This window comes from Microtus ochrogaster, chromosome 1, assembly GCF_000317375.1.
Source record: "Microtus ochrogaster isolate Prairie Vole_2 chromosome 1, MicOch1.0, whole genome shotgun sequence".
Classification (NCBI taxonomy): domain Eukaryota; kingdom Metazoa; phylum Chordata; class Mammalia; order Rodentia; family Cricetidae; genus Microtus; species Microtus ochrogaster.
In genome coordinates, this window is record NC_022009.1 from 81,622,602 (window position 1) to 81,647,205 (window position 24,604).

General features: G+C 41.6%; 1 protein-coding gene across 3 annotated transcripts in view; it reads right to left on the reverse strand.

Annotated features, from left to right (window-relative positions):
• The window catches only part of Sypl1 (synaptophysin like 1), a 42,743-nt gene that overhangs the window by 9,199 nt on the left and 8,940 nt on the right, over positions 1 to 24,604 (reverse strand). The window contains exons 2-6 of one of the 3 annotated variants that reach the window (XR_001229011.1): positions 23,355 to 23,479; positions 20,739 to 20,946; positions 19,936 to 19,945; positions 14,164 to 14,355; positions 11,656 to 12,981 (exon numbers count right to left, since the gene is read on the reverse strand). Coding sequence is in view for 2 of the 3 variants with exons in the window: in XM_013347989.1 (XP_013203443.1) it covers positions 12,847 to 12,981; positions 14,164 to 14,355; positions 20,739 to 20,946; positions 23,355 to 23,479 (660 nt within the window). In the remaining variant the exon portion in view is untranslated. Of the gene's footprint in view, positions 1 to 11,655; positions 12,982 to 14,163; positions 14,356 to 19,935; positions 19,946 to 20,738; positions 20,947 to 23,354; positions 23,480 to 24,604 lie in introns of those variants that run through there. The other 2 variants (XM_013347989.1, XM_026782574.1) reach the window with 2 other exon arrangements.

Below are 24,604 nucleotides of genomic sequence, written 5' to 3' on the forward strand. Positions count from 1 at the left end.
CAAAGACACACTTTCCTTCCCGAGTCTTCCTCTGCTTGCTGAGTGTGCAGTCTGGCAGAAACTTTCCTCAGCAAAAAGAGGACAAACTTGTTCCCAAAAGTCAGAGAAGTGATACATTTCCTTACTTCTCCAACTGAGGGGAAAAAGCCATTATATATCAAGAAATACAAATCTCCAGAGGTAGAGAGGCGGAGGAGTCCTGGGGTCTTTCTTTTCTATTGCTGTCTTGATGACTAAGGGAATGCCATCTTACGCTCCGCATCCATCTTGGTACCTGCTAGCTGTCTGTCTCTAAGTCCAGTCCCGGGATGATAAGTTCTACTACTTGACCCCCACCAACACATGTCCAGTTGTGACCATTTACTTATGACATGACTGCTTTTTGTTGGCTTCTGTAACCTGCTTATGTAGACATTCGCCTTGACCACCTAATTTTGGCAGAGCAGCACTGTTCTTGGCTTGCTTGTGAAGATACTCAAGGTTTTAAATCTCCTTCTCTCAAGCCTCTTCATGTAGTAGTTTCTAATTTGCCTGAGAGATTGCTGTCCTGCCAGCAGAATCAATAAACTTAGCTAATTATAACCTGGAGTGAGTCTGTGGTCTTCTCCTGCCGAGCGTCCCCAAACTCCATAACACTGTGAAGAGACACAATGATGAAGGCAACTTATAAGAGAAAGCATTTAATTGGCGGTTCGTTTACAGTTTCAGAGGGTGAGTCTATGACCACATGGCAGGGAGCAAGGCAGCAGGCAGGCAGGCATGGTGCTGGAGCGGTAGCTGAGCTCACATCCTGAGCAGCAAGCTGAAAGCAGAGACAGAATGACCCAGTGTGGCATGGCCTTCAAAATGTCCAAGCCCAGCCTCCCCCCCCCATGACACACTTCCTCCAACAAGGCCACGCCTCCTCCCACAAGGCCACACTTCCAATCTTCTCCAAACTGTTCCACTAATTGGGGACCAAGCATTCAAATATATGAGCCTACGGCCATTCTCTTTCAAACCACCACACCTGGCCAGGGACCTTGGGAGCCAAGGTCTGAATTTTTGCTTTGTCTCATAAATTCTAAACTTGAAGCTGAAGAAGCTGGCAACCCCTATCTCAGGGTTTTTGTTTTTCTGTGTGAAGAGACAGACATCATGAGCATAGCAATTCTTACAAAGGAAAACATTTCATTGGGGTGGCTTGCTTACATTCCAGAGGTTCAATCCATTATCACCATGGCAGGAAATATGGCGGCACGGTAGGGTGCCAGCTACATCTTGATCAGAAGATGACAGGAAGTGGACTTAGTGTCACACTGAGGGAAGCTAGAGCAAAAGAGACTTCAAAGGCTGCCCACACAATGACACACTTCCTCCAACAGGGCCACGCCTCCTCCAAGACTACACCTCCTAATAGTGTCACTCCCTTTGGGGGTCATTTTCTTTCAAACCACCACAGGTCCTCTCCCAAAAGTGGACTCTCTAGTATAGGATGGAGACAGGGACAGCCAGGCAAGCCCGAGAACCCACCCACTGCAGTCATATACTACAGGGAGAACCTGCCTTTACTGACTCATAAATGAGTGGAAGTCATATATACAACAGACAATTCCAGCTGGACCAGGCTGTGCTGGGGTCCGTTCCTCTACCTGGAGGAGTGGAGCCACAGGAGGCTGTGAAGTAAGGAGCAAGGCCTGCTGTCTCAGTGTGGCCCTCAAACGTTCGGGTTATACTTGAAAGTCCTCTCCACAGGAAAACCGCGATAGATGACGACAGTGCCTGTGACGTCAGAATTACCTACTAAGCCTGGCCAACCAATCACATAGCATGCTTACCAAGCAATGCTTGAAGCAGAGGGAAAACAGAGCCTCAGCAAAGAAACAGAAAATATGGAGAAGCCAATGAAAATTTCAGAAATGAAAACATACCGAACCCCCGTTGATGGATTCGGCAACAAAATCAATGACTTGGGAGAGACTAGAAATTCTTCAGTTTCTAAAGAGGAAATAGACTTGAAGTGAGTATGTCTCAGAGACCCATGGGATTCTAGCCAAAAATCTAACAATCATGTTAAAGCCCTATAAGGACAGGAGAAAAAGAAGTACCAGGACAGGGCTCCAAACCCACCAAATCTTGCTAAAGATACCTCTGCTCCAGATTCAAGAAATGGAGCCAAACCTAAAGTCAGGTGGCTTATTCTCAGTGTTATCAACTTACTGTATCCTTATTTTATCAAAAATTGAAAAGATTTAAACTACACAATGAGTAACCTGGTGTACCCTGCAAATGGAATGCCATACCTGAGTATTCCCCTTCACGCTCACCAAATACAAGGCACGAGTCCCTTCTCAGCAGGGGCGCATTCAGAGAAATGCATGAGAAGATAATCTCTTCATTATGCAAATGTCAGTATGTATGACACAAACCTGATGTGTGTGACACTGTACACACAGCCTATGTGGTCTGTCTGTCATAGGTGTGCTCTGTTACTGATGGTTACGCCATATGGTATGTAACGGTGGTTAAAATTATGACTTATAACTAGGTCCCCAGAAACTCAGGGAATCTCAGGAGACTGGACATAGCAGAGATCACAACACTGTCACTTCAGTAGATAAAAAAAAAAATGACGAAGTCCCATATGCTTGGAAACTACTAATTGTAGAATTGTGATTTAAAATATTGGGGGCTGAGAAGTGGGCTCAGCTGCTTAGAACACTTGCTGCTTTTACAAAGGACATGGGTTCAGTCCATGTCCAGGACATAATATACCCATGTGGGTATACCAAACACTTGGTACACATACATACACACAGGCAAATACTCTTATTGAAACTTTTTCCACATAAAATTAAAAACAAATCTTTGCAAGAATTATGATAGGGAGCTATGATAAAATGATGATAGCAGGAAACTACACTTTGAACTATGATTCAACACTGCGCCAAACTTGTGGGACAAAGTAGGAAGTTGTGGAAATTTAAAAATCTCGAACGTATATGTTAAGAGAAGACAGGTTGAAAATCAATGTGCTAAGCACCATTCCACATTAGAGGGAGAAGAAAAGTAGAGCGAAGAACTAAAGAAGACGACAGGAAGAGTTACAGAAAACAGATAGAAGCTAGCAAGGTCAAATGGCCTATTGTAAGCCTGCAAACCTATCACAAAACGGATCAGGAGAAAATAAGGCTCAAAAATGATAGCCATGAAAGGAACATCGCTGCAGATGTTAGAAATACAACCAAGGACAAGAACTTGGTGCTAATACAGGTGAACACTCACGATGAATCGTCCTGCGATCACAAGGATGATGGATGCCAACCCAGAAACTATCTCCCCATGAAGTGAACTTCAGGTCACAGCAGAAGACTAGTGAACCCCATTACATAGGTCAAGGAACAGAAACATCCCAATCGTAAACAAATTATCCCAGCATGACAAATAAGCAAACACTTCTTGGCTCATGGCGTGGGCCAGGGGCAGCAACAGACACAAAGGAACAGTATCGGATTATTCTAGAACAAGTCACCGGGTTTACTGCCTAGTTACAGTAGGAAGAAACAGCAAAACAGTGATTCTACAGACAGACTAAAATCATGGTATGTAAGGCGGGGTGCACGCAGTGACAGAAAACAGTGATTCTACAGACAGACATGAACACGGTATGTAAGGCGGGGTGCACGCAGTGACAGAGTATTTGCCTGGGATGCTTGTGACCCAGGATCCAAACTCAAGACTGAAAAAGGAAAAAAAAGAAAACTGTTCAAGCTCATTCACTCACTCACAAGCAAGAAAATTAAAACCAGTACGAAATCACATATTCACCAAATTAGCAAAAATTAACCAGGAAATAATGACACCCCTCATCCAACCGAGGGAAGTGTGCTGTCATAACTATTTTGAGAACTGTTTGGCAATCCTAATGTTTCTACAGCCCAGCAATCCCTCTGTATTGCTTCACAGCAGCAGAAGCTTCCGACAACTCAGATCCTGTCAATAGGATAGATCCGTGAATGACAACATATTTATGATGAAACACCATCTGTGAGGGCCAACAACACAGCTACATCCATCAACATACATTTTTAAAAGCAGCAAATGAAATGACTTTTAAAGATGAATTTCCGAAGTCAACAGTCACCCATGTGTTGAGGAGCAGAAGCTACAAGGGCAGTGACGGACACACCATTCGGACACTGGCAAGGCCAGCCTGAGAACTGGACATTCATGTTCTCATGTATTTTTAAGGATTTTGTTTATGTTCACACATGCCACACATGTGCCCACAGAGGCCAGAAGAGGGCGATGAATCTCCCAGAGCGGGAGTCACAGGCAGTTTTGAGTTGTTCAACATGGGTGCTGGGAACCCAATGCGGGTCCTCTGTAAGAGCAGCAAGACTCTTCAGACTGAGCCTTCTGAAGTCATCATTATAAAGTTATACATATTCTAAAACAAAATTATTTTGTATAATAGGATATCTTGTCACCTTTAAAATACCAACTCTTTACCCTAAGAACTTTGAAATGCTGCCTTATGTGGAAATACTCTCTGCAGATGTGATGAAGTGTAGTAATAAGGAGCTGCGGGGCTGCGTCCTCAGCACCCCGGGCTGCCTGCTAGCTTATGCCCCGAAATAACAACACACAAATTGTATTCATTTAAACACTGCCTGGCCCTTTAGCTCTAGCCCTTACTGGCTAATTCTGATATCCCGATCAACCCATCTCTAATAATCTGTGAGCACTGGTCTTACCGGGAAGATTCTAGCCTACGTCCATCCTGGGTCGGAGCTTCATCGCGTGTGCCTCAGAGAGCAGAGCTATCCCCACATCCGCCCAGGAGCCAGGAGCATGGCGTCTCTCTGAGGCGTCTCTCTGAGGCGTCTCTCTGAGCTCACTTCCTCTTCCTCCCAGCCTTCTGTTCTGTTTACTCCTCCCACCTATGTTTTAACCTATGAGGGCCAGCCAAGCCGTTTCTTTAATCGCTTAACCAATGAAATCAACAGATTGATATATGACACTCCCAGATCAATGAAGGATTTACCCAATAGTCTATGATGCCAACTGTCTTTAAGAGAAAGGGAACGGAGGGAAATTGCATCATTATAATAATGCTAATTTTAAAAAGGACCAAAGTAAACTGGGCATAGTGCTACAGGCCTGTAAGCTCAGCACCTAGGAGCTCAAGAGGAAGAGGCTGCTGAAAGCCAGCCTGAGTTACAGTAAATTTCAGGCTGGTCTGGACCAAATAGCAAGCCCCTAACAAACAAAAAACCCAGGAGGAACAAAGGGAGATTTACACACACAAACACACACACACGTAAGGTGATATGAAGAGTGGTGGACATTGGGGTAGCGTGGCTGCTAGCCCTGGAAGTCAGGGACCACATGAAAGAAAAGGGGGTAGTTTTCCCTGGCTCTGTGTGTAGTGTGAGCTTCCTGACACCTTTAATTCAGAAGAAAACAGGCTTTACCCTCTTGGTTTCAAACCTGTGAGAGAACAAACTCCTGTTTTAATCCAGTTTGTGATTTGTTCCAGCAGTTCAGGAAACTAGTGTGCACGGTGAAGAATGGGGAAGAGAGGTCACAGGCAGAATCCCGGGGGCCCAGCAGCGCTCAGCAGTCTTCAAGCAGAGCACAGCGGGCACGGTGACGGCTGACGGGGCTTCTGCTTGACAGGCATGGAGGTGCACCACAGTGGCCTCACACTATGGTATGTCCAGCTGTTGAATCCTCAGACCACAGGGGTGATCCTGTCCCTAAGAATCCTCAGACTGAATGCAATGAGCTCCTGCCTCCTCCTGCCTGTGTTCTCTCTGCCCAGCCATATCCCTTCCTGTCTCCATTTCCCTAGTGCTGAATTAAAAGCGTGTGACTCCCAAGTACTGGAATTAAAGGTGTGAGCCGCTCTGTTTCTCTTTTAGACTGGAGAAATCTCGTGTAGCCCAGGGTGCCCTTGAACCCTCAGAGATCTGTCTGCCTCTGTCTTCTGAGTGTTGGGATTAAAGGTGTGTGCCACTACTGCCTGGCCTCTACGGCTGACTAGTGGCTAGTTCTGCACTCTCATCTTCAGGCAAGCTTTATTTGTTAAAGCACAAAGTATCACCACAGTGAACAGCTCCAGTCCAATGAAGGAGCAGCTGAGTGGGAGATCTCAGCTGAAAAACTCAGGGTGAAGCGGCTCAGACGTGGTCCCCACGGTGATGAAGACGCTAGTCACATTTTGACGTCTTCAGATCACAGCGCCTCCTTTTCAATCAGTTCTGAAATCGACCAATAAGCACAGCAGAATGACTTGGATGAGGCAATTAAATGTTCACAATGGCTTTCTGTTGGCTTGTGGCCAAGCAGCTTAAGACTGCTCTTGGTGAGCTAGTGGAGCTGCGAACGTTTAGGGTGCGCCCCAAAGTAAAAGATCCTCGCAACCTTTTGTCAACAGGATCCGCTGGTTCTCAAGCTTGGCAGCATACCCGCTGTTTGTGGGACTCATTAAAATGCAGATTCCTGGATGTAAAGCGCAAACCGTGAACACCAAAAGGCACCCAGAAGCTTGGATTATTAAAAATTTTATAGACACATCAAAAGTAAATCCATAGGAAAATATGGTTAAATCAACAGCGCCAAGCACAAGGCAATGAAATCTGTTGTTAGAAAGAAACAGAACAGCCCAATAGATTTTGCTCTTAGAATTAGAACCACGATGGCACTGTTACATACCCACCAAAAACCAGTTCCAGTTCCAAATTCTGAGCACGACACCTCGTGATAAAGAAACTTGTCTCAGACGCTGTTGGTCCACAACCACTTTGGCAGTTTCTCAGGTTAAAATATCTCTACCTTATGATCCAGCTGTTGTTTTTGCTATTTTGGGGAGGGGGCTGCCACCCAGCTACCAAGCCAATCACATATAATTTTTAATTATGAATGCCCATCCTTAGCTTGGCTTGTTTCGTACCAGCTTTTATTAAATTATCCCATCTATCTTTGGCCTTGGGGCTTTTATCTTTCTCTGTTCCTGTATACCTTTTCTTTCCTTCATACTCCAAGTCTAGCTGTGTAGCTGGGTGGCTGGCCCCTGAAGTCCTTCTCCCTTCCTTCTCTCCCAGATTCCTTCTCAGATTTCCTCTCTGCTTGGCTGCCCCACCCATTCCTCTCTCCTGCCTCACCCTTTATTAGACCATCAGGTGTTTTAGACAGCACAGTAACACAGCTTCAGAGCTAAACAAATGCCACATAAACAAAAGTAACACACCTTGAAATAACATTCTCTAGCAAGCTGTTCTACTAGTAGTTTCCTTTTTAAAAACTTTACAGAAGTGTACATCTCCACATGTATACACCAGTGTCCATGGAAGCCAGAATAGGGCATTGGAACAGTGGCTAGACGGCTGATACAAGTGCTGGAAACTGAGGTGTTCTTAACTGTTGAGCCACCTCTCCAGCCCTGTGTGTGTGTAGGGGGGGGTGGGGAAGTCAGTGTCCTGAATGTAACCGAGGCTGGCCTTTAACCTGATTCTCTTGCCCCTACCTCCTCTATGACAGAATGACAGGCATTTACTATTTACGGAATGTCCAGGTATTTAATATTATAGTATGTACAGATTTTTTATTAAAATTGTTGTGTGAGACAGTGTCTCACTATGTGTCCTATCCTAGTTACAACTTCTATTGCTGTGATAAAACTCCATGACCAAAAACAACTTGGGGAGGAAATAGTTTATTTGGTTTACACTTCCACATCACTGTTCATCACCAAAAGAAGTGAGGGTAGGAACCTGGAAAGAGCTGATGGAGAGGCCATGGAGGAGAGCTGCTTACTGGCTTGCTCCCCATGGCATCCACAGTCTGCTTTGTTATATAACCCAGGACCATCAGCCCTGGGGTGCTCCCACCCATATGGGCTGGGCCTGCCCCATCAATCACTAAAAAAATGACTTATGACCAGATATTATGGAGACGTTTTCTCAACTGAGGGTCCTCTTCTCTCAAGACTCTAGCTTGTGACAAGCTGACATAAAGCTAGCCAGTACACTTTGTAGCCCTGGCTGATCTTGAACTCACTGTGTACACCAGGCTGGCCTTGAGTTCAGCAAGATCTACTTAGTCCTGCCTCCTGAGTGTGGAGTCTAAAGGTGTGTGCCACCACTAATACCTTTTTCTGTCCTTTTTTGTTTTTTCCCCTTTGTAGTCCAGCCTTTCTTCCAACCCAAGATTCTCCTGCCTCAGCCTCCCAAGTGCTGAAGCTGTCGGTGTGTACCACTGAGTCCAGTCAAAGGACCAGTGAATGTTCACAGACGGTCATCAGCCCAGCGTCCAGTCAAAGGACCAGTGAGTGTTCACAGACGGTCATCAGCCCAGCGTCCAGTCAAAGGACCAGTGAGTGTTCACAGACGGTCATCAGCCCAGCGTCCAGTCAAAGGACCCGTGAGTGTTCAGACAGTCATCAGCCCAGAGTCCAGCCAAAGGACCCGTGAGTGTTCAGACGGTCATCAGCCCAGAGTCCCAGCAGCCTATTCACCAACAGAGGCACATAGCAATTCTGGTAATTTACACAGAACACTCAAAATAAAAAATATTTATTATGTACTAAGATGAACTTATTTACACAAAATTCTAGAAAATACTCAGAGACAATAGCTGCTGCAGTGTGGGTCAGGGTAGGGGCCACACGGATACTGGTTCATCGTCTGGACGTGGTGAACGTCACGAATGCATCTCAACATTAAACTGTATACCTCAGACATGCTTTTGGACCAACTATAAATGCCCTATTTTTTTTTTTAAAGTTTTTCCAGGTAGGGTTTCCTAGCCACTAGCTGTCCTGGAACTTGATCTGTAGACCAGGCTGGCCTCGAACTCAAGAGATCCACCTGCCTCTGCCTCTGCCTCTGCCTCCAAAGTGCTGGGATTAATGATGTGAACCACCACCGCCTGGCTCTAAATGCTATTCTTATCCAAGCAAAGTCAAACAAATTCCAACATAACAGACTCATATGACCATTCTTACTGTGACTAATTTAATCCAACTAGTATTTTCCACTGAGCTGTCAACTCCACAAAGAAACAACTGATACTAACCAGAGTTTAAGTTACTACAGCATCGATACACAACAGTATAATTATGTGGTTACAAGTCTGCACTGAAGCCGTTTTCACCATGGCAGGTCAATATTTATTTTCTACTTTTAAAATAGATTTTCTTGACAACTATATAGAGGATGATAATTAAAAAGTTTAGTTTAATTTCCAAACATAATAAAATCATCAATATTTGTAGATGATAAACATTAAATACCAGAAAAATTTACATGTTAAGAACTCAAGATTTGAAAACCTGCCAACTTCTATTAATACCAGTAGGTAAAAATGCACACGTGATGTTTATATATAACAGTAATAAATAATTATAACTCAACTTAGAATATAATCTAATGTAACTATGTAAACAACACAAACACTTTTGAGGCTAAGTATAATCTTATATATTTATGTGGAAAACAAAACTATAGAGAAACATAGGAGATATAAGTGCAGAAACATACCATGTTTATAAATACAAAACCGTGGCATTATAAACTTATTAATTCTCCACAAATAGATTTATAAACATAATGCAATTCCATACAAATGCTACCTCACAAAGGTCTTTAGGAACTAGACAAGCTGATCCTAAAATGTATACAAGAATAAATGACTTCACCATGGCCAAACCACTGTGGAAAACTAAAAGCCTTGGGAAGATGGTCACATACCACTGAAATGAACACACACATGACAAAACACAGTAAAAATACAAGCCAGAGAAGGGAGAAGCTACAGCCTATTTTAATGCCACGGGGTTATACCAAGATGATGTGGGGCACTGGTGACATCCACAGCAAGAAATTCTCACAGAAGAAAACCCCAGCAGCAACAAGCATCCGTCAGAATACTCATTTCTGAGCTATCTGTACCAACTGCATCTCAGAAGGGAAAAGGCTGTTGTTCTAATGCTTTTTTAAATCTGGCAATTGATCAGTATATTATACATTCACGTACTTTTGGAATTATTACATGTTGGGAGCAGTGAGACCCCAGATCCTGAATTTCTTGTAATCCCCTGATCTGAGTGCCTACAGTTGTTCTGAGCCCGAGACCTTCAGGAGTTCCTGATGGCAGGAGAGTGGTTTCTGGTGGGTTTGGCTGGGGCATGGCTATCCCTATATAATCCACCCCTGAACACAATAAAGGGGGCATTCTTGGGGAATTCAAGGATGACCCGTGTCGCTGTCTCTGTGTGTGTCTGTGTATTTTAACCTCTGCCCCCTTGCCCGAAGCTTGCAAACTGGGTGCCAGAGCACCAAGTGCAGACACGGAGGCGCGGTAGGCAGCAAGTACATAAAAATTTCTAATTGTGCCCCAAACATAAAATATGTACTGCTGCCCTTTCCTTTTACAGATTAAAAATGTTTATCAAGTGAACTTTATTTAAAAATAAAAACAAACATTAGTATGAGTCTATATCTAAAAAGCTGTCTGTGGCTGATCTCTGGGAAGTGGAGGCTTGTATTGAGTTTGTCCTACAAACTGTCTCTGTAATATTCACTGAGGAACAGGTGTGTGTGTGGGGGGGCAGGAGTCCTTTCTAAGTTTACTCTAATTTCAGTACACTACCACTTATTCCACTCACCTTATCAATATCTACCACCAAACAAACACAGTCACACCTAGGTCTGGTTACAAGAAATCAAATTGCAAACACTGCAAAGGGAGAGGCTTGTCTGCTTGAAGCTCTCTCTTCCTGCTTCCCCAGCCCCCTGCACTCCAGGCTAACAGTCTAGACATAGCTAACATTTAGCGGACTTACGTGCTGAACACGGTTTCACAGCCATTTGCTTTTCGTATGCTTTTTGAGGTCAGTTTAAAAAGACACGAGTGCTTTGCCTGCCTGTGGAAGTCAGAAGACAACACTGGATCCCCGTGGAGTTATAGGTGGTTAAAAGTTGTCACGTGGATGCTGAGAATCGAAACTGGTCCAATGGAAGAGCAGCTGGTGCCCTCCACCTCTCCAGCCCAAGGTCAGTACTCTTATTTCCGTGTTTTCAGACACAAATGGAGGTAAGAGGGTACTTCCTCTAGCTTGTCAGCTAGTGAATGGCCAAGGTTCTATTAGTTCCAGGGTGGGACGAGAAAAAGAAGGTGGGAGGGAAAGGAGGGGGAAGAAGGGGACGGGGAAGGACACACACACACACACACACACACACACACACACACACACACACGGCACAGGCCTTGGGACTCCTCAGGTAGCAAGGATGACCTTAAACTGGAGTGCTGACATTAGAGGCTTGGGCTGCCACAGCTAGATTATGCAGTGCAGGGGATTAAAGCCAGGGCCTTGTGTATGTAAGACAAGCAGTCTACCCAGTGGGCTATATAATAAGCAGCTGCATTATACAGCAATTGCAATCATAATCTTTGCTATTTGCCTGACCAATTAGAAAAAGTGCATCAGGAAACAACTGAAGAGTTATGTTTTCAAATGAGATAAAGCCCAAAGCACTGCAGTCTGTTCTGTTCCCGGACAAGCTCTTACTACTGCTACAAGTCTACCTCCTGCTTAGGAAATCAGGGTGATTCTGCAATGCTCATCCTGAGGCTGGAGGGCTCACTGTGACATAACAACCGGGCACTCTTTACTTTAACTTCTTTATTGTTTGCGGTATTAAACACACATTCTTACAGAGCCGCTTTGCCATGAATAAAGCAACAGAAATAGGGCATTTTCTCATGATGTGCTTCACACGCACGCCTCCCTGTAAGAACAGAAGTCTGGATCCCTGTACAACAAAAAGCTGAGGAACAAAAGCAGTGTATTCTGAACATACCCCAGTGTGTGTGGAAGGTCAGCACACACACATCCAGCTTACTTAGGTTCCTTTATGAGCATACTTCCTTAATCATCTTTTTGTGGAATAAGAATGAATATTAAGTATGAAATTCGAACAGCATTTATTTTCACCATATCAATGTTAAACTCAGGAGAAGCAACTTCATTGACTCAATGTTGAATGTTTCAAAAGTAAAAGGCAACCTTAATTTTTAGTGACCCTATAACCAGGGTCTTGTAGAAGGTAGATTTTTATCCCTTGGCTTGAACAAGGACATCAAACAAGGATCACTGAGAATGCCTAAATATATAAAGCCACCGTTGGCAACGATGATCTAACATAGCAAGCCTAAGAAACCACCAGAAATAATTGCAACAGAAGCGCCAAGTTAACACCACATGTTTGTTAGAATTTCCAAGTCCTTGCTCCTAAGACAATCTTAGTACACGTAATAAGTATAGCAGGTCATTTAGAAAAAACATTTAAAATATATACTCAGTCTTTACAATTCAAATTTTTTTAACACGAACAATATTCAGATATAAAATTGTACTAATTTTTTTTTCTAAATACAAATTATGCAATCAAGGTTTTCTTAAACAAGCCAAGCCTTAGGGATATGATGTGCACAAGCTAAGAGTAGTGTATATTCCAAACTCATTCTTCCTGTGTTATGATATGACATAACTTTTCTGAATGAAGGTTTATGTTAAGGCTTAAGGTGTAAACACTTTAGAAGGTAACTTAGTGAAATTACTGTTCACTTAAAAATAAGTATCATCTCATAACAGGTTCCTGAATGTTCAAACTTACTTGTACAAATACATTTACATCTTACATTTCTAGAAAAGGCACGTTTTATATAGAAAAGCAGCAAAATCTTAAACCCACCAATTTACTGAAAAAACCATTACTTTTTATTAGAAACAATAATGCTTCTCAAGATGTTGGCAACAAAGCATAGTACAGCACACATTTCATACGGCATATTTAGTTATATTCCAGAAGGGGGTGGGATGCCTCCTTGGCTGTGGGAAGCTGATGTATTTGATGGACTATGTAAGCTGGTCTCCTTGTACACAAACCAAGCATTTCCTCCCCAAAGTATCATATTCAGAAAGCCAAAGATCTATGAAAGAGGGAAACAAATATAAAAATCGAATGTTTGCTTTAAACTACATACAAATTAGAATAAAAGACAAAGTCTATACATACAGCCCATCGCACAAATTTTGGATGCATAATAATTTATTATACCCAACTAACCTCTAAATCTGTAACATAAAACAACAAGAAATGGCAACCTTTTCTTTCTGCACATAGGCTCCCATTTGAGAAAAACGACTTTAGACTCTGGTACCCAGAGTGAAGAGGGGCAACAGGAAGCTGAGTCTGCACCTGCACGGTTCTCGCTTTTCTTCCAATCCCGAATGGTTAGAACCTCATTTCCCTCCCTCTTCTGACTGCCCTCCGCTATTCCAACAGCTGCAGCCAGAAGAGTACTCCACACCGCGCACTGACCAACTTGCACACAGGACTCAGTGAACCCAATATTTAACAAGGTCCTTCAGCATCAGTGACGGTGACTTAGGAATAAGAGTGGGGTGAGAAGCGGAGGAACTAAGCTTTACCTTTTCTGTGTCAGTGCGCTCACAGCACTGTCTGTCGATACAAACTACAAATATCGGCTTTTACATCAGAGTTATTATCAAGAACATGGGTAAACTGCTTTATAAAGTAATACTGACTTCATCTTATGGAAAAGTATTTTCTGGCAAGTCTTCCAAAACAGAAAATATTCAACGTTATTGGCAATTTCAGTTTGATGAACAGTAGAAAAATATTTAATGAATCAGGCATATTAAATTTTACAGATTTGAGAAACTTTAAAAATGTCAGTTCTATGTTCTCTAAGTAAACCAGACTTAAGAGAACAGTGCAAAGTCAGATGTGGTTCAAAAGCTGTGTCTCCTCAGAGGAACATTAACACATTTCTCAGCTGTACAACGAAGCTAACAACTGCTTTTCATATTCCTCTCAGAGTAGCTGAGTAACTTCAGATACTATAGCACAATGGCTAGCACAAAATTTCAATCAAAGTTACCATTGTTAGTGTCTTTTAGTTTCTAAATCTTGGTTACAGGTCACACTTTTCATAAGTGTGTGTATGTGTGTATATATATATATATATATATATCCCTAGAACCCACATGTCTCAGTAAGAATCAACTTATTCAGAGATGATTACAAGTTACTTTCTTCAATGTTGTTCTATTAAATGAAGCACACTGTGCAAGCAACAGCTACTTACCACAGACACATTCAGGGATCCCATACTAGTCACAGAGTCAAAGTGACACAAGACTTCTGATGGCTGCTGACAATGAGTAAGTTCCTTAATAATATTCTGTCCGGTAGTTAATTTAATATCTGTAAGAGCTTTAGCCCAGGCTGAGGAACTCACCAACCACAAAAAAGTGGCAACAAGAGTAACAATAAAGTCCTAGAGCAAAAATAAGCTCCAGTCAGTGAGCAATCAATTTAAAAGCAACACAATTCCTATAAGCAATAAAGAAATCAGGATTATGTTTGATCCCATGGTATTGATGGTCCTCATGATAGACTTTCTTTAAAAGGTCGCATTCAGTCCAACCATTATTGGTGTTTACTATTTCTAGAGCACCATGCCAGAGACACAGTAAGACTTAATCATCTCCTTAGACGTCTACAACTTAGAGTCAACACTTGGGAGGCAGAGGCAGCAGATCCTTGTGAGCTAAGGCCAGCCTGGTCTACAGAGCAAGTGCCAGGACAGGCTCCAAAGCTACAGAGAGAAACCTTGTCTTGAAAAAAGAGAAGTCTACAACTTAAAATTTTATTTCTGAGACAGGGTTTTGCTAGTCTTGACCTCACAGTAATCGTCCAGACATAATTTTGGCACGTGTGTGCACGCCTACAGGCACACATGGAGAACAGTTCAGACAGGCTAACCAGCAAGCCCCCAGGATCACCTATCATCTCTGCACATAACACACATGCCCTCGCCCAAATATCACATGCGTGCTGGAAATCTGAACTCAGACCCAGCTCTCACAAGTGCTTCCATCCGCTTAGCCACCGCTCTAGCCCTGAAGTCCACTGCTTATGCAGAAAGGTCAAGCTTTCTAAATTGACACCACAATCTCAGGAATACACTGACTCCTCCTTTTCCCTACTGAAACAATAAGAACACTTTCTATCATCTTTTTGTTTTGTTTTGTTTTTTGAGACCCAGTCTTGCAATGTAGCATTGGCTGGCCTGGAACTAAGAGAGATCCAACTGCCTCTGCTTCCTGGGAATTAGAATGCTGGGGACTGAGGGAGCGCTCCCAGACCAGGTGTTTTCCATCCATCATCTTTTAAGAACGTCCTAATTGTAGAAGGCTTTGGCCCAGCTTAGACCTATAAACAACCCTACCATTTCTTCTTTTTCAGTTACCCACTTCACTCCCATCATTACTTGAATTACTTATATTCTAAGTTATAATTCCTTGCATATACAATATAAACCCCTTCCCATGTACAGTTAAAATTCTCAGCCTTGTCAAAAATAATTCTCCAAGAGACGGATTACTAAAGTGGTTTAAAAAAAAGAACACAAACCAATCTTAAGTTTAAGAATGTTCATTAGGGGCTAGAAAATGGCTCAATGGTTAAGAGCAGAGGCTGTTATTCCAGAGGACCCAAGTTCAGTTTCCAGCACCCATAGGGTGGCTCATAACTTCCTCTAATTCCAGCTTCTAGGGATCTGATACCCTCTTCTGGTCTCTGTGAGCCCTACATGCAAAATACCTATATATAAAAAATTTTTAAAAATTATAGGGGCTTTAATTAGGGAAGGGAAGAAGGGAATACGGAAGGAGGGTAAAATAATAGGATGTCTGAAGTTATCAGGAACCATATTATCATCTAACCACATAAAATCAGAGAGAGAGAGAGAGAGAGAGAGAATGAGAATATAAATGAAATTTCCTATTTAGGTCAACAATGTTCCCTCAAGAGACAAGAACCATAGACTTGCTAACAGAAACACCAAGCCCAAGAGTTGGTCAGCGTTGTCCAAGAGACTCCCAAACATTACAGGCTATGGAGATGCAAGCTAAGTTCCCATTGTTGACAACACTGCATTTCTGACACAGAACCCAGAGGACCTGCACCAGGGGAGCAGAGCAGCTGACCTGAAAGGCTCCTCCCTACAGATGAGCTCTCATGGTCCAGTAGGCACCGTGCATACTTCCAACAGTCCTAGTCAGCTCTGGCTATGAACCACAATGACCGCACGGCACGTGTGCACATTAGGGCAGAGACCAAGAGCTGTTAATTGGATGAAAGGCCTCCTCAACAAGAGGGAAGTTGTGCCTGGTACTGGAAGCCTAGCCGACTACCTAGAGCCAGAGAAATGATGGATCTTGATGGTAACCTACAACTGTCACTTGACTAAATAAACCACTCTAATTCCTAACTACATTGTAATATCTACCTCTAGACCCACAGACATCACAGAAAAGCACAACCAATACATTTGTTACACAGCTCCTGCATCCAAGGTTCAGGAATCCTGAGAAGAGGAGACAAGAAGACTATAAGATCCAGAGGAACAGGAGTTTGCTGTGAGATCCGCCTCCTAGAATGTCAGAGAAACTACATGGCTGCCCAAAGATCTGAACAAGGATGACACCAGTAGATGAGCTCTTATAGAAGGAGGGAGGCTCAGGTCTCAAGCCGAGACAGGGAACTCTCAGAGTAGGAGCAATCATCTGACTGCTTATTTAATTCAAGTGGTCAGTCCTGAAATCATCCACACACAAACAACGTGATATGAGCTGAGCAAGTTCTAGTTATATATTTAGGAAAAAAGTAATAACAATCAAAGAAGCCATGAATTTGAGAAAGAGTAAGGGGGATACAGAGGAGGGGTTGTGATGTAATTATAATTTCAAAAATAAAAAACTACTACAAAAATTTAAAAGACAACGTTCATTTTATTAACAAAAAGATGAAACAGTACCTTTAGAAGTTCAGTTTTCTACTGAATCCTGTTAATTATTACATTCTCAAAAATAAACATGAAGGTTTTAATACTTTAGTTTTTTTTTTTTACAGTAATAACAAGACACAGAAAGAAAGAAAAAGAAAGGAAGGAAGGAAGGAAGGAAGGAAGGAAGGAAGGAAGGAAGGAAGGAAGGAAGAAAGAAACTCTCCTTATCCAATCTTTTCTGCCAGGGAAATAAAATACTGCCCACTGGACAGGTTTCAAAAACCTAAACACTGAGAGTACGAATCTGTGCAATGTGACGTTTCTCTCAAGTCTCTCCTTATGTGGTCTTCCTGTGAACTGAATGGGAATCTAGTTATAAATAATAGCTTTCATGCTCCTCTACACACACAGGATATCAAGGCATCTGCTCAGGTATGTTAGCAGCAGCAGTCAGCCCCAAACCCAGAAATGAGTTCTAAGGCTTATCACTGAAGAATTCTTTAAAAAATAATAATAAAATTAAATTTTAATTATCTTGGACCAGCGAGATGGTGCAACAGATAAAGGTGCTCGTCACCAAGGCTGACAACCTGAGTTAGATCCATGAAGGAGACAACAGATCATGCAAGCTGTCCTGACCTCCACATGTGCACCACTGTATGCATGTGCACACACGTGTACACAAACGGAAATGAATGCAAACTTCTTTAAAAGACCTTACTTGTCTCACCAGCCTCCCTTTAACCATACAATGAACAGTATTTGTGCTCAGAGGACAAACTAAGGGCTATTGCGGCACTTGAGCTCTTCTCCCGGCCTCCCCTGCAGCCGACCCTCTCCTCTGCTCTACTGCTGCACACAGACATTTCCTAAGAACTTCTTGTCTTTTGGAAACCTGATAAAAATGTCACACTAAAAACATTTCCTCGACGACAAAGTAATAGCTTTGACAAAAAAATATGTCAAATGTCTTAATTTTCAGTTATTTTCTTCCTTTTGAATTCTTGGCTAAAACATCTGTTTTTCTCCTGCTTATGCTTATTTTCTCTGTATGTGTGTGAATATAAGTGCTTGTCTGTAACGTGTGTGTGTGTGCTGGGCTGCACACCTGTACTCAGGTGAGCTAAGCCCCCAGGCTCACATAGCAAACACTTTACCGACCAGGGCAGCCATCTTCCCAGCCCACAGGCAACGCTCTTGAAATCTGATTTGCTGACACTTAGATTAAGTCATAACATCCACCTATCTCAAAAAGTAGTAACTTTTCTAAACATGGAGCACAAAATAAACTCTGTGGAAAAAAACTGAGTGACTACTGTGGTCCCTCCTCCTAGACTCTGCCACACACCAGACTACGACAACTGTTCCACCTGAGGTCTGCAATGCAGCGACCTGCAGCTTCTGGGCTCCAACTGGTAAGTTAATATGATTCATCAAAGATTTTAGAATTTGGAAATCCTTTTTTCTGTGTTTAAATTTTGATATTCCTGACTTGTTGCACCATTAAATCATCTGCTACTTTATACAAAAAAGTACTATATTAAAAAAGAAAACCTAGACTCAAAAATCTGAACCTGAAATACTTAAAATACTTTAGTACAGAATTGAGAATAATGTTAATTAACAACAAACTTGTAACTTGTTATATTTAAAATTTGGGTATATAAAAATTTACTTTTATTATTTTAAATTGTGTGTGTGTGTTTCTAGGGAGGGTAGGGAACGTCATTAAAGGGTACTGCATCCCTCTGGAGCCAGAGCTATGGGAAGTTGTGAGCTTCGTAATATGGGGGCTGGGAAATAAACTCAGGCCTTCTAGAAGAACAGTATGTGCTCTTATCTGCTGAGCCATCTCTCCAGCTCCTGAATTTTACTTTTATAAACAAGAAGCACCCATTTTTCTTGGCATGGTAGTACAAACCTGTATTCCCAGCACTTAAGAGCAGAGACAGAAGACCAGAAGGTTTAACGTTATCTTTGGCTAGCTAGCAGGGCAGCCTGTCTCAAAAACAACAAAACAACAACAAAAAATAAGAACTCATCCTATGTTGTACTAGCAAAAACCATTGATGAAACCAACTGTGAAATATCTACATGACCAATAACATCACTCTAATACAGAAAAATATTTCTGAAAAAAATACAGAAAAAACCCAGCTAGATTGTTTATCATAAAGAAAGCACTCTAAATGCGGTACAATTACACAATGGAGCACTACACAGCAGAAAAAATAATGACATCTTGAATTCTGCAGGAAAATGGATAGAGCTAGAAAACATTATTTTGAGTGAGGTAATCCAGACACAGAAAGACAATTACCACATGTACGCACTCATAGGTTGTTTTCAAACATAAAGCAAAGAAAGCCAGCCTACAAACCACAATTCCAGAAAACTTAGACAACAATGAGGATACTAAGAGCGACTTACATAGATCTAATCTACATGGGAAGTAGAAAAAGACAAGATCTCCCGAGTAAATTGGGAGCATGGGGACCTTGGGGAAGGGCTGAAGGGAAGAGGGAAGAGGCAGGGAGGGGGGAGCAGAGAAAAATGTAGAGCTCAATAAAAAAAAAAAAAAAAAGCACTCTACAAACTAGATCTTAATACTGACCTAAGTGCAATAATTTTGAAGTTATTGGATAAAATACAAGAAAGGGTTGCTTTATTTAGTAAAAAGGAATTTTTTGGTATAACAAAATGCAAAATAAAACAAAACAAAAAACCCTTTACAAATGAAGAATTTTGGCTCTCTTTGAGTTCGAGCCTGGTTTAGTCTCGAGAGCAAGTTCCAGGACAGTCAAGACTACACAGAGAAACACTGTCTTGAAAAACAAAACAAACAAGCAAAAAATTAAAAATATTATCAATATGATCAATCTAGTCACTTTCTAAGGCAAAGCCTGAACTGTCCAAAGCTATAGATTCCTAATCTGTAATGAATAAACACTTCAAAATGTAGTCAAGAGCCACAAATATTTATGGAAACAACCAGCTTTCTTCTGCTTTTCCAGACAGGAAAGAGAAAACATACATGTGTAAAATATGATTTTGTTCTTTACTTACCATTTACATTCTATAATCCAAGCAGCAAAAGTTAAAAATAAATTGGTAAGTATAACTTATCTCAAAAATTCCTTCATATTAAAGCAGCCTTCTTGTTCAGTGCTTTTTTTCACAGATACAAATGACTAGCATCATCATAAGACCCTCCACATTGACTTTAAAGTTATTTCTTTAGAGTGGAGGTCTGACACAAAACCATGGCTTATCTCTGGACTTGCCCCTGATAATCCAGGAAGGACAGCCTATTCCCTTATTCTTGAAGATTATTTTATTTCTAGATTAACAGAATCTGAAGCTCTAAGAAAGGTATGAAGATTTTAAGTCCAAATCCATTGTTGGCATCTCAAAGGATCCGCTGTAACTCACTGATACCAGGGATAATGAATGTAAGAATTATCTGGTCAGAATTTAGCATAAGAGCAGCCATATGCAATGCATGTATAAGGGGTTGAGTATTGCTAGACAATGTCCTATTTAAAAAAGTCAGATCTGAACTTTGGGCCACACTTTGCTGATAAAGAAAACAGAGCTCACTAAAAAGTGGTAGTGGCATAAAAGGGGTTTTGAGGAAAGAGAACAAAGATGAGAAGCAGAAATGAGACCTGCAACTCTTCAAATTAAAGACATCAATTTCTCAACTTTTAGCTACTTAAAACTTATGGATTTATCAAATATTCAAGAGATTTCCAGGTTTATAAAAATTAACCAACTCTCTTAAGAATAAACAGGCTATGAAACTGGACTAAGCTTGATGACTGAGGCGAGCTCTCCTTCGCTCCCACAGAGCACGCACGATCACTTACAATCATGGGCAGCTTGCGGCTCTCCCGGTAGAGGCTGGTGTAGCCCACATAGAGCACCAGGGCAGCCATGCAGTAGAGGAACACGAAGACGGCAAAGGTGACGTAGAACTGCGCAGAGGAGGAGTAGTCACCTATGAGGACGTAGTTTTCCCACGTCACGTTACACACGTTGCCACTGGAGTGCGAGTGGAAGGATGCCTGGTTCAACCTATAAAAAAATAAATACACAAACCGCTGGACTCCAGCAGAGAAATACTGACATTTCAAAATCCCAAATATACTAAAAACATTCTCTTTTTAAAAAATATTCAAATGCTTAACTAAAACAAAAATTTCATACGACACAGACCCATAAATTTATTCAGCAATAGGTTTATGACAGATTCACTGTAAATGGAGTCCAACAGTCATAACATTATTTATATTCTAAGAGGCAGAGGTCTGGGCCACTAGTTCTAGGAGAACCAATTACGATCTTCTTCTTCCTTTTTTTTTTAAAGATACTGTCAACCAACCTGGAGGCCCAGTTTTAATTTTTATCTTATGTGTGTGGATGTTTTGCCTGCATCAATGTCTGTGAACCACCTGTGTGCTCATGCCTGCAGAAGTCAGAGGAAGGCATCAGATCCTCTGGAAGTAGAATTCAGACAATTGTGAGCCATGTATGGGTGCTGGGAATTGAACCTAAGTCCTTGGAAAGAGCAGCCAGGGCTCTTAACTGCTGGGCCATCTCCCCAACCCACAAATCATATTTAACCCTTGATTAATCCGTTGCTACAGGAAAATTCACTGCCTTACATTTACCCATCTCTAAATCATAAACCCAATTGTCATTAAGGATGACGGTTACTGTAACCAAACGAGTAAGTGGTAGAAAAGGTTAGAAGATTAGTGAGCTCTCAGGATATACAGACCTTTAATGGAATATTTTATTCGCAGAGCGCAACAGTGCAGGCCTTTGGTCTTAGCTCGCAGGGAACAGAGAGGCAGATCTCTACGAGTTCTTGGGCCAGCCTAGTCTACACAGCAAGTTCCTGACCAACAAGAGCTATATAGTGAAATCTTGCCTAAATTTTTTTTATTTATCAAAATATCCTTAAAAGATTATACTTCCAATTTATTGGTCTTTGTGAGATATCAAGTAAAGCCAAGCAGAGAAGACTCAGACACGGATGTCCCCCACAGACCTTCCAGTGGAAAAGAGACCTGCTGCTGCTTTGTGCCTCTCTAAGTCCTCTAAACGTAAAATACACATAGTTTTATACTTGAGAAATGGTAAGCTTTGTGTATGTCTTAAAATGACACAGAACACTATCAGTTCAGGAGCTGCAGAGGCATGCAGAATGTGTGTCTTGATAAACCGAGTTTGCTCACTAACACAACAGTCTCCATTTTCCTCCATTTCTGATCTACTGTCATATGACAGAATGTCAAGACAACGTCCGCTCTCTGCGATCATCTGATCTACCCCCCATCCCCCTCTACCTTTCTCTCTCTTTTGAGACAGGGTTTTCCTATGCTGCCTTGGAACTGTCCTGTAGACTAAGGCAGTCCTCCTAGTGCTGACATTAAAGGCATGTGCCACCACACATAACTGCCTCGCTGCTATGACTTTAGTATGATGATAAGTCGTATGTAAGCTCCTGTAATTAACACTTGGCTCCCTAGTGATGTCAGCAAGGGCTTTGCTGGAGGAAACAGGGTATTTCTTCATCAGACACCAGAAAAAGTTTGCAGACAGGTGATGTGGGATTCCCATCCACCTGTGAATATATTTTACTGCCATTGGTTAATAAAGAAGCTGTTTTCAGCCAATGGCTTAACAGAGTAAAGCAAGATGGGAAATCCAAACAGATAATATAGAGAGAGAGTAGGCGGAGTCAGAGAGATGCCGTGTGGCTGCCACAGGAGACAGATGCTCAGGAACCTTGCTGGTGAACCATGAGCCTCGTGATAAAATATAAAATAATAGAAATGGGTTAATTTAAGATGAAAGAGCAAGTTACAAATATGCTTAAGCTATTGGCCAAACAGTATTGCAAATAATATAGTTTCTGTGTGATTATTTTGGATCTGGGTGTCCAGGAACAAACAGTCTCCATCTATAGACAGGCACTGGTCTGTACCACAGTCTAAGTAAAAACTCACAAGTGAAGATCGAAATCCAAATGATTCTACCACCTTCCATGAGCAAATGCTGGAGTGTATATCCCAATTCACGTGGTGAGAGCTGAGGCAGGCAGGGTCTGCTCCCCAGATCCCCTTGGAATGTCCTCCTGCCTTGGCTTCCCAAGTGCTGTGACTGCAGAGTACAGGCCTTTGCCACTGAGTTCAGACCAGCTGTTAGAAACCCAAGTCATTAAATATGGAGTTAAAAACAGTTGTTTAACAATTAAAAGTTAAGGGCTGGAGAAATATGGCTCAGCGGTTAAGAGCATTGCCTGCTCTTCCAAAGGTCCTGAGTTCAATTCCCAGCAACCACATGGTGGCTCACAACCATCTGTAATGAGGTCTGGTACCCTCTTCTGGCCTGCAGACATACACACAGACAGAATATTGTACACATAATAAATAAATAAATAAACATTAAAAAAAAACAATTAAAAGATAACTCACCTGAATGGGTAGCCAAAAGCTGCTGTAATCGTCTTATTCACAACACCTTTAGAAGGACAACTCACTAGAATCTCTGTTTTGCCCTTAAACCCGCCACAGGTGGCAAAAGTAAAGATGGAAGCAAACTACATAAAACGAGACCAAAACACAGAAAAAAGAGAAGCATTACTATACCAAACAAAAGTCATTAAAACATAAGTACACTGGTCACTAAATGCTGGCTCACAAGTATTCAAGAAATTACTAGCCGTATGCTGAAAACATTACAAAATGTGAGTCTATTTTCCTGAGTATATAAAATACACCAGCCCATACAATATGAAATTCAGAGAAGACTTTTGGGGTATTGTGGCACAGGCAGGACTGCTTTGAGTTCAAGGCCAGCCTGGTCTACATAGATGCAGAGAATTCCAGGACAGACAGATAATAGAGACCCTTTCTCAAAAAAACAAAAACACAAAGCAAAGAAATTCAAATAAGACTCATTTTTCTCTATCAAAATTTTAAACAGGTGTAAAAGGAAGGTGTTTTTGTTTGGGGCTCAAGTAACTGGTATACTGCTGGAAACAAGAAGTTGTATAGAACGAGACTCTTTTCTAACTCATGAATGTGTGAAATATCACTTTCAAGTATTTTTGGGTTTCAATACATATGCTTAAAAATATAATAATGCTTCCTTAATTCTACTTATAAGAGAGGAAACCCAGAAGCATGTTACGTATCGCTAGAGAGTCACATAAACTAGAATTCATTTATACAATAGGATAAACTTTTAATTGCTAAAATATTAGAGATTATTTAATAACATAGCAACATGCTCATAACATACAGAATGTTTACAATACATTATATATGTATCCGCATCTACACACACAAAGAGGGTACAACGTAGAAATTTTTACTAAAATTTACATGAAAATTTTAATAGTGATCATCTTTCAGTACAACACAAGATACAAGATTTAATTTCTTTTTGTCTTCTAAATTTTTCCACAACAAAAATACTTTGCTTTGGGTGCTATCATAACTAAAAATTCAGTAATTCAGTAAATGTCAATAGTTCTTATTTTCAAAATACATGTGGGGCCTACCCATCACCTCCTAATCTAGATGACTATCCAATCACCTCTCGGCTGGAGTCTGCACTAACAGCCTCGATTCTGATTCCTTCTTTGCCACACTTCAGAGCCCTGCAGTGTGCACACATGTGTGAGCAGACTACCTTCCCTGGCTGAGCCCTGCAGTGTGCA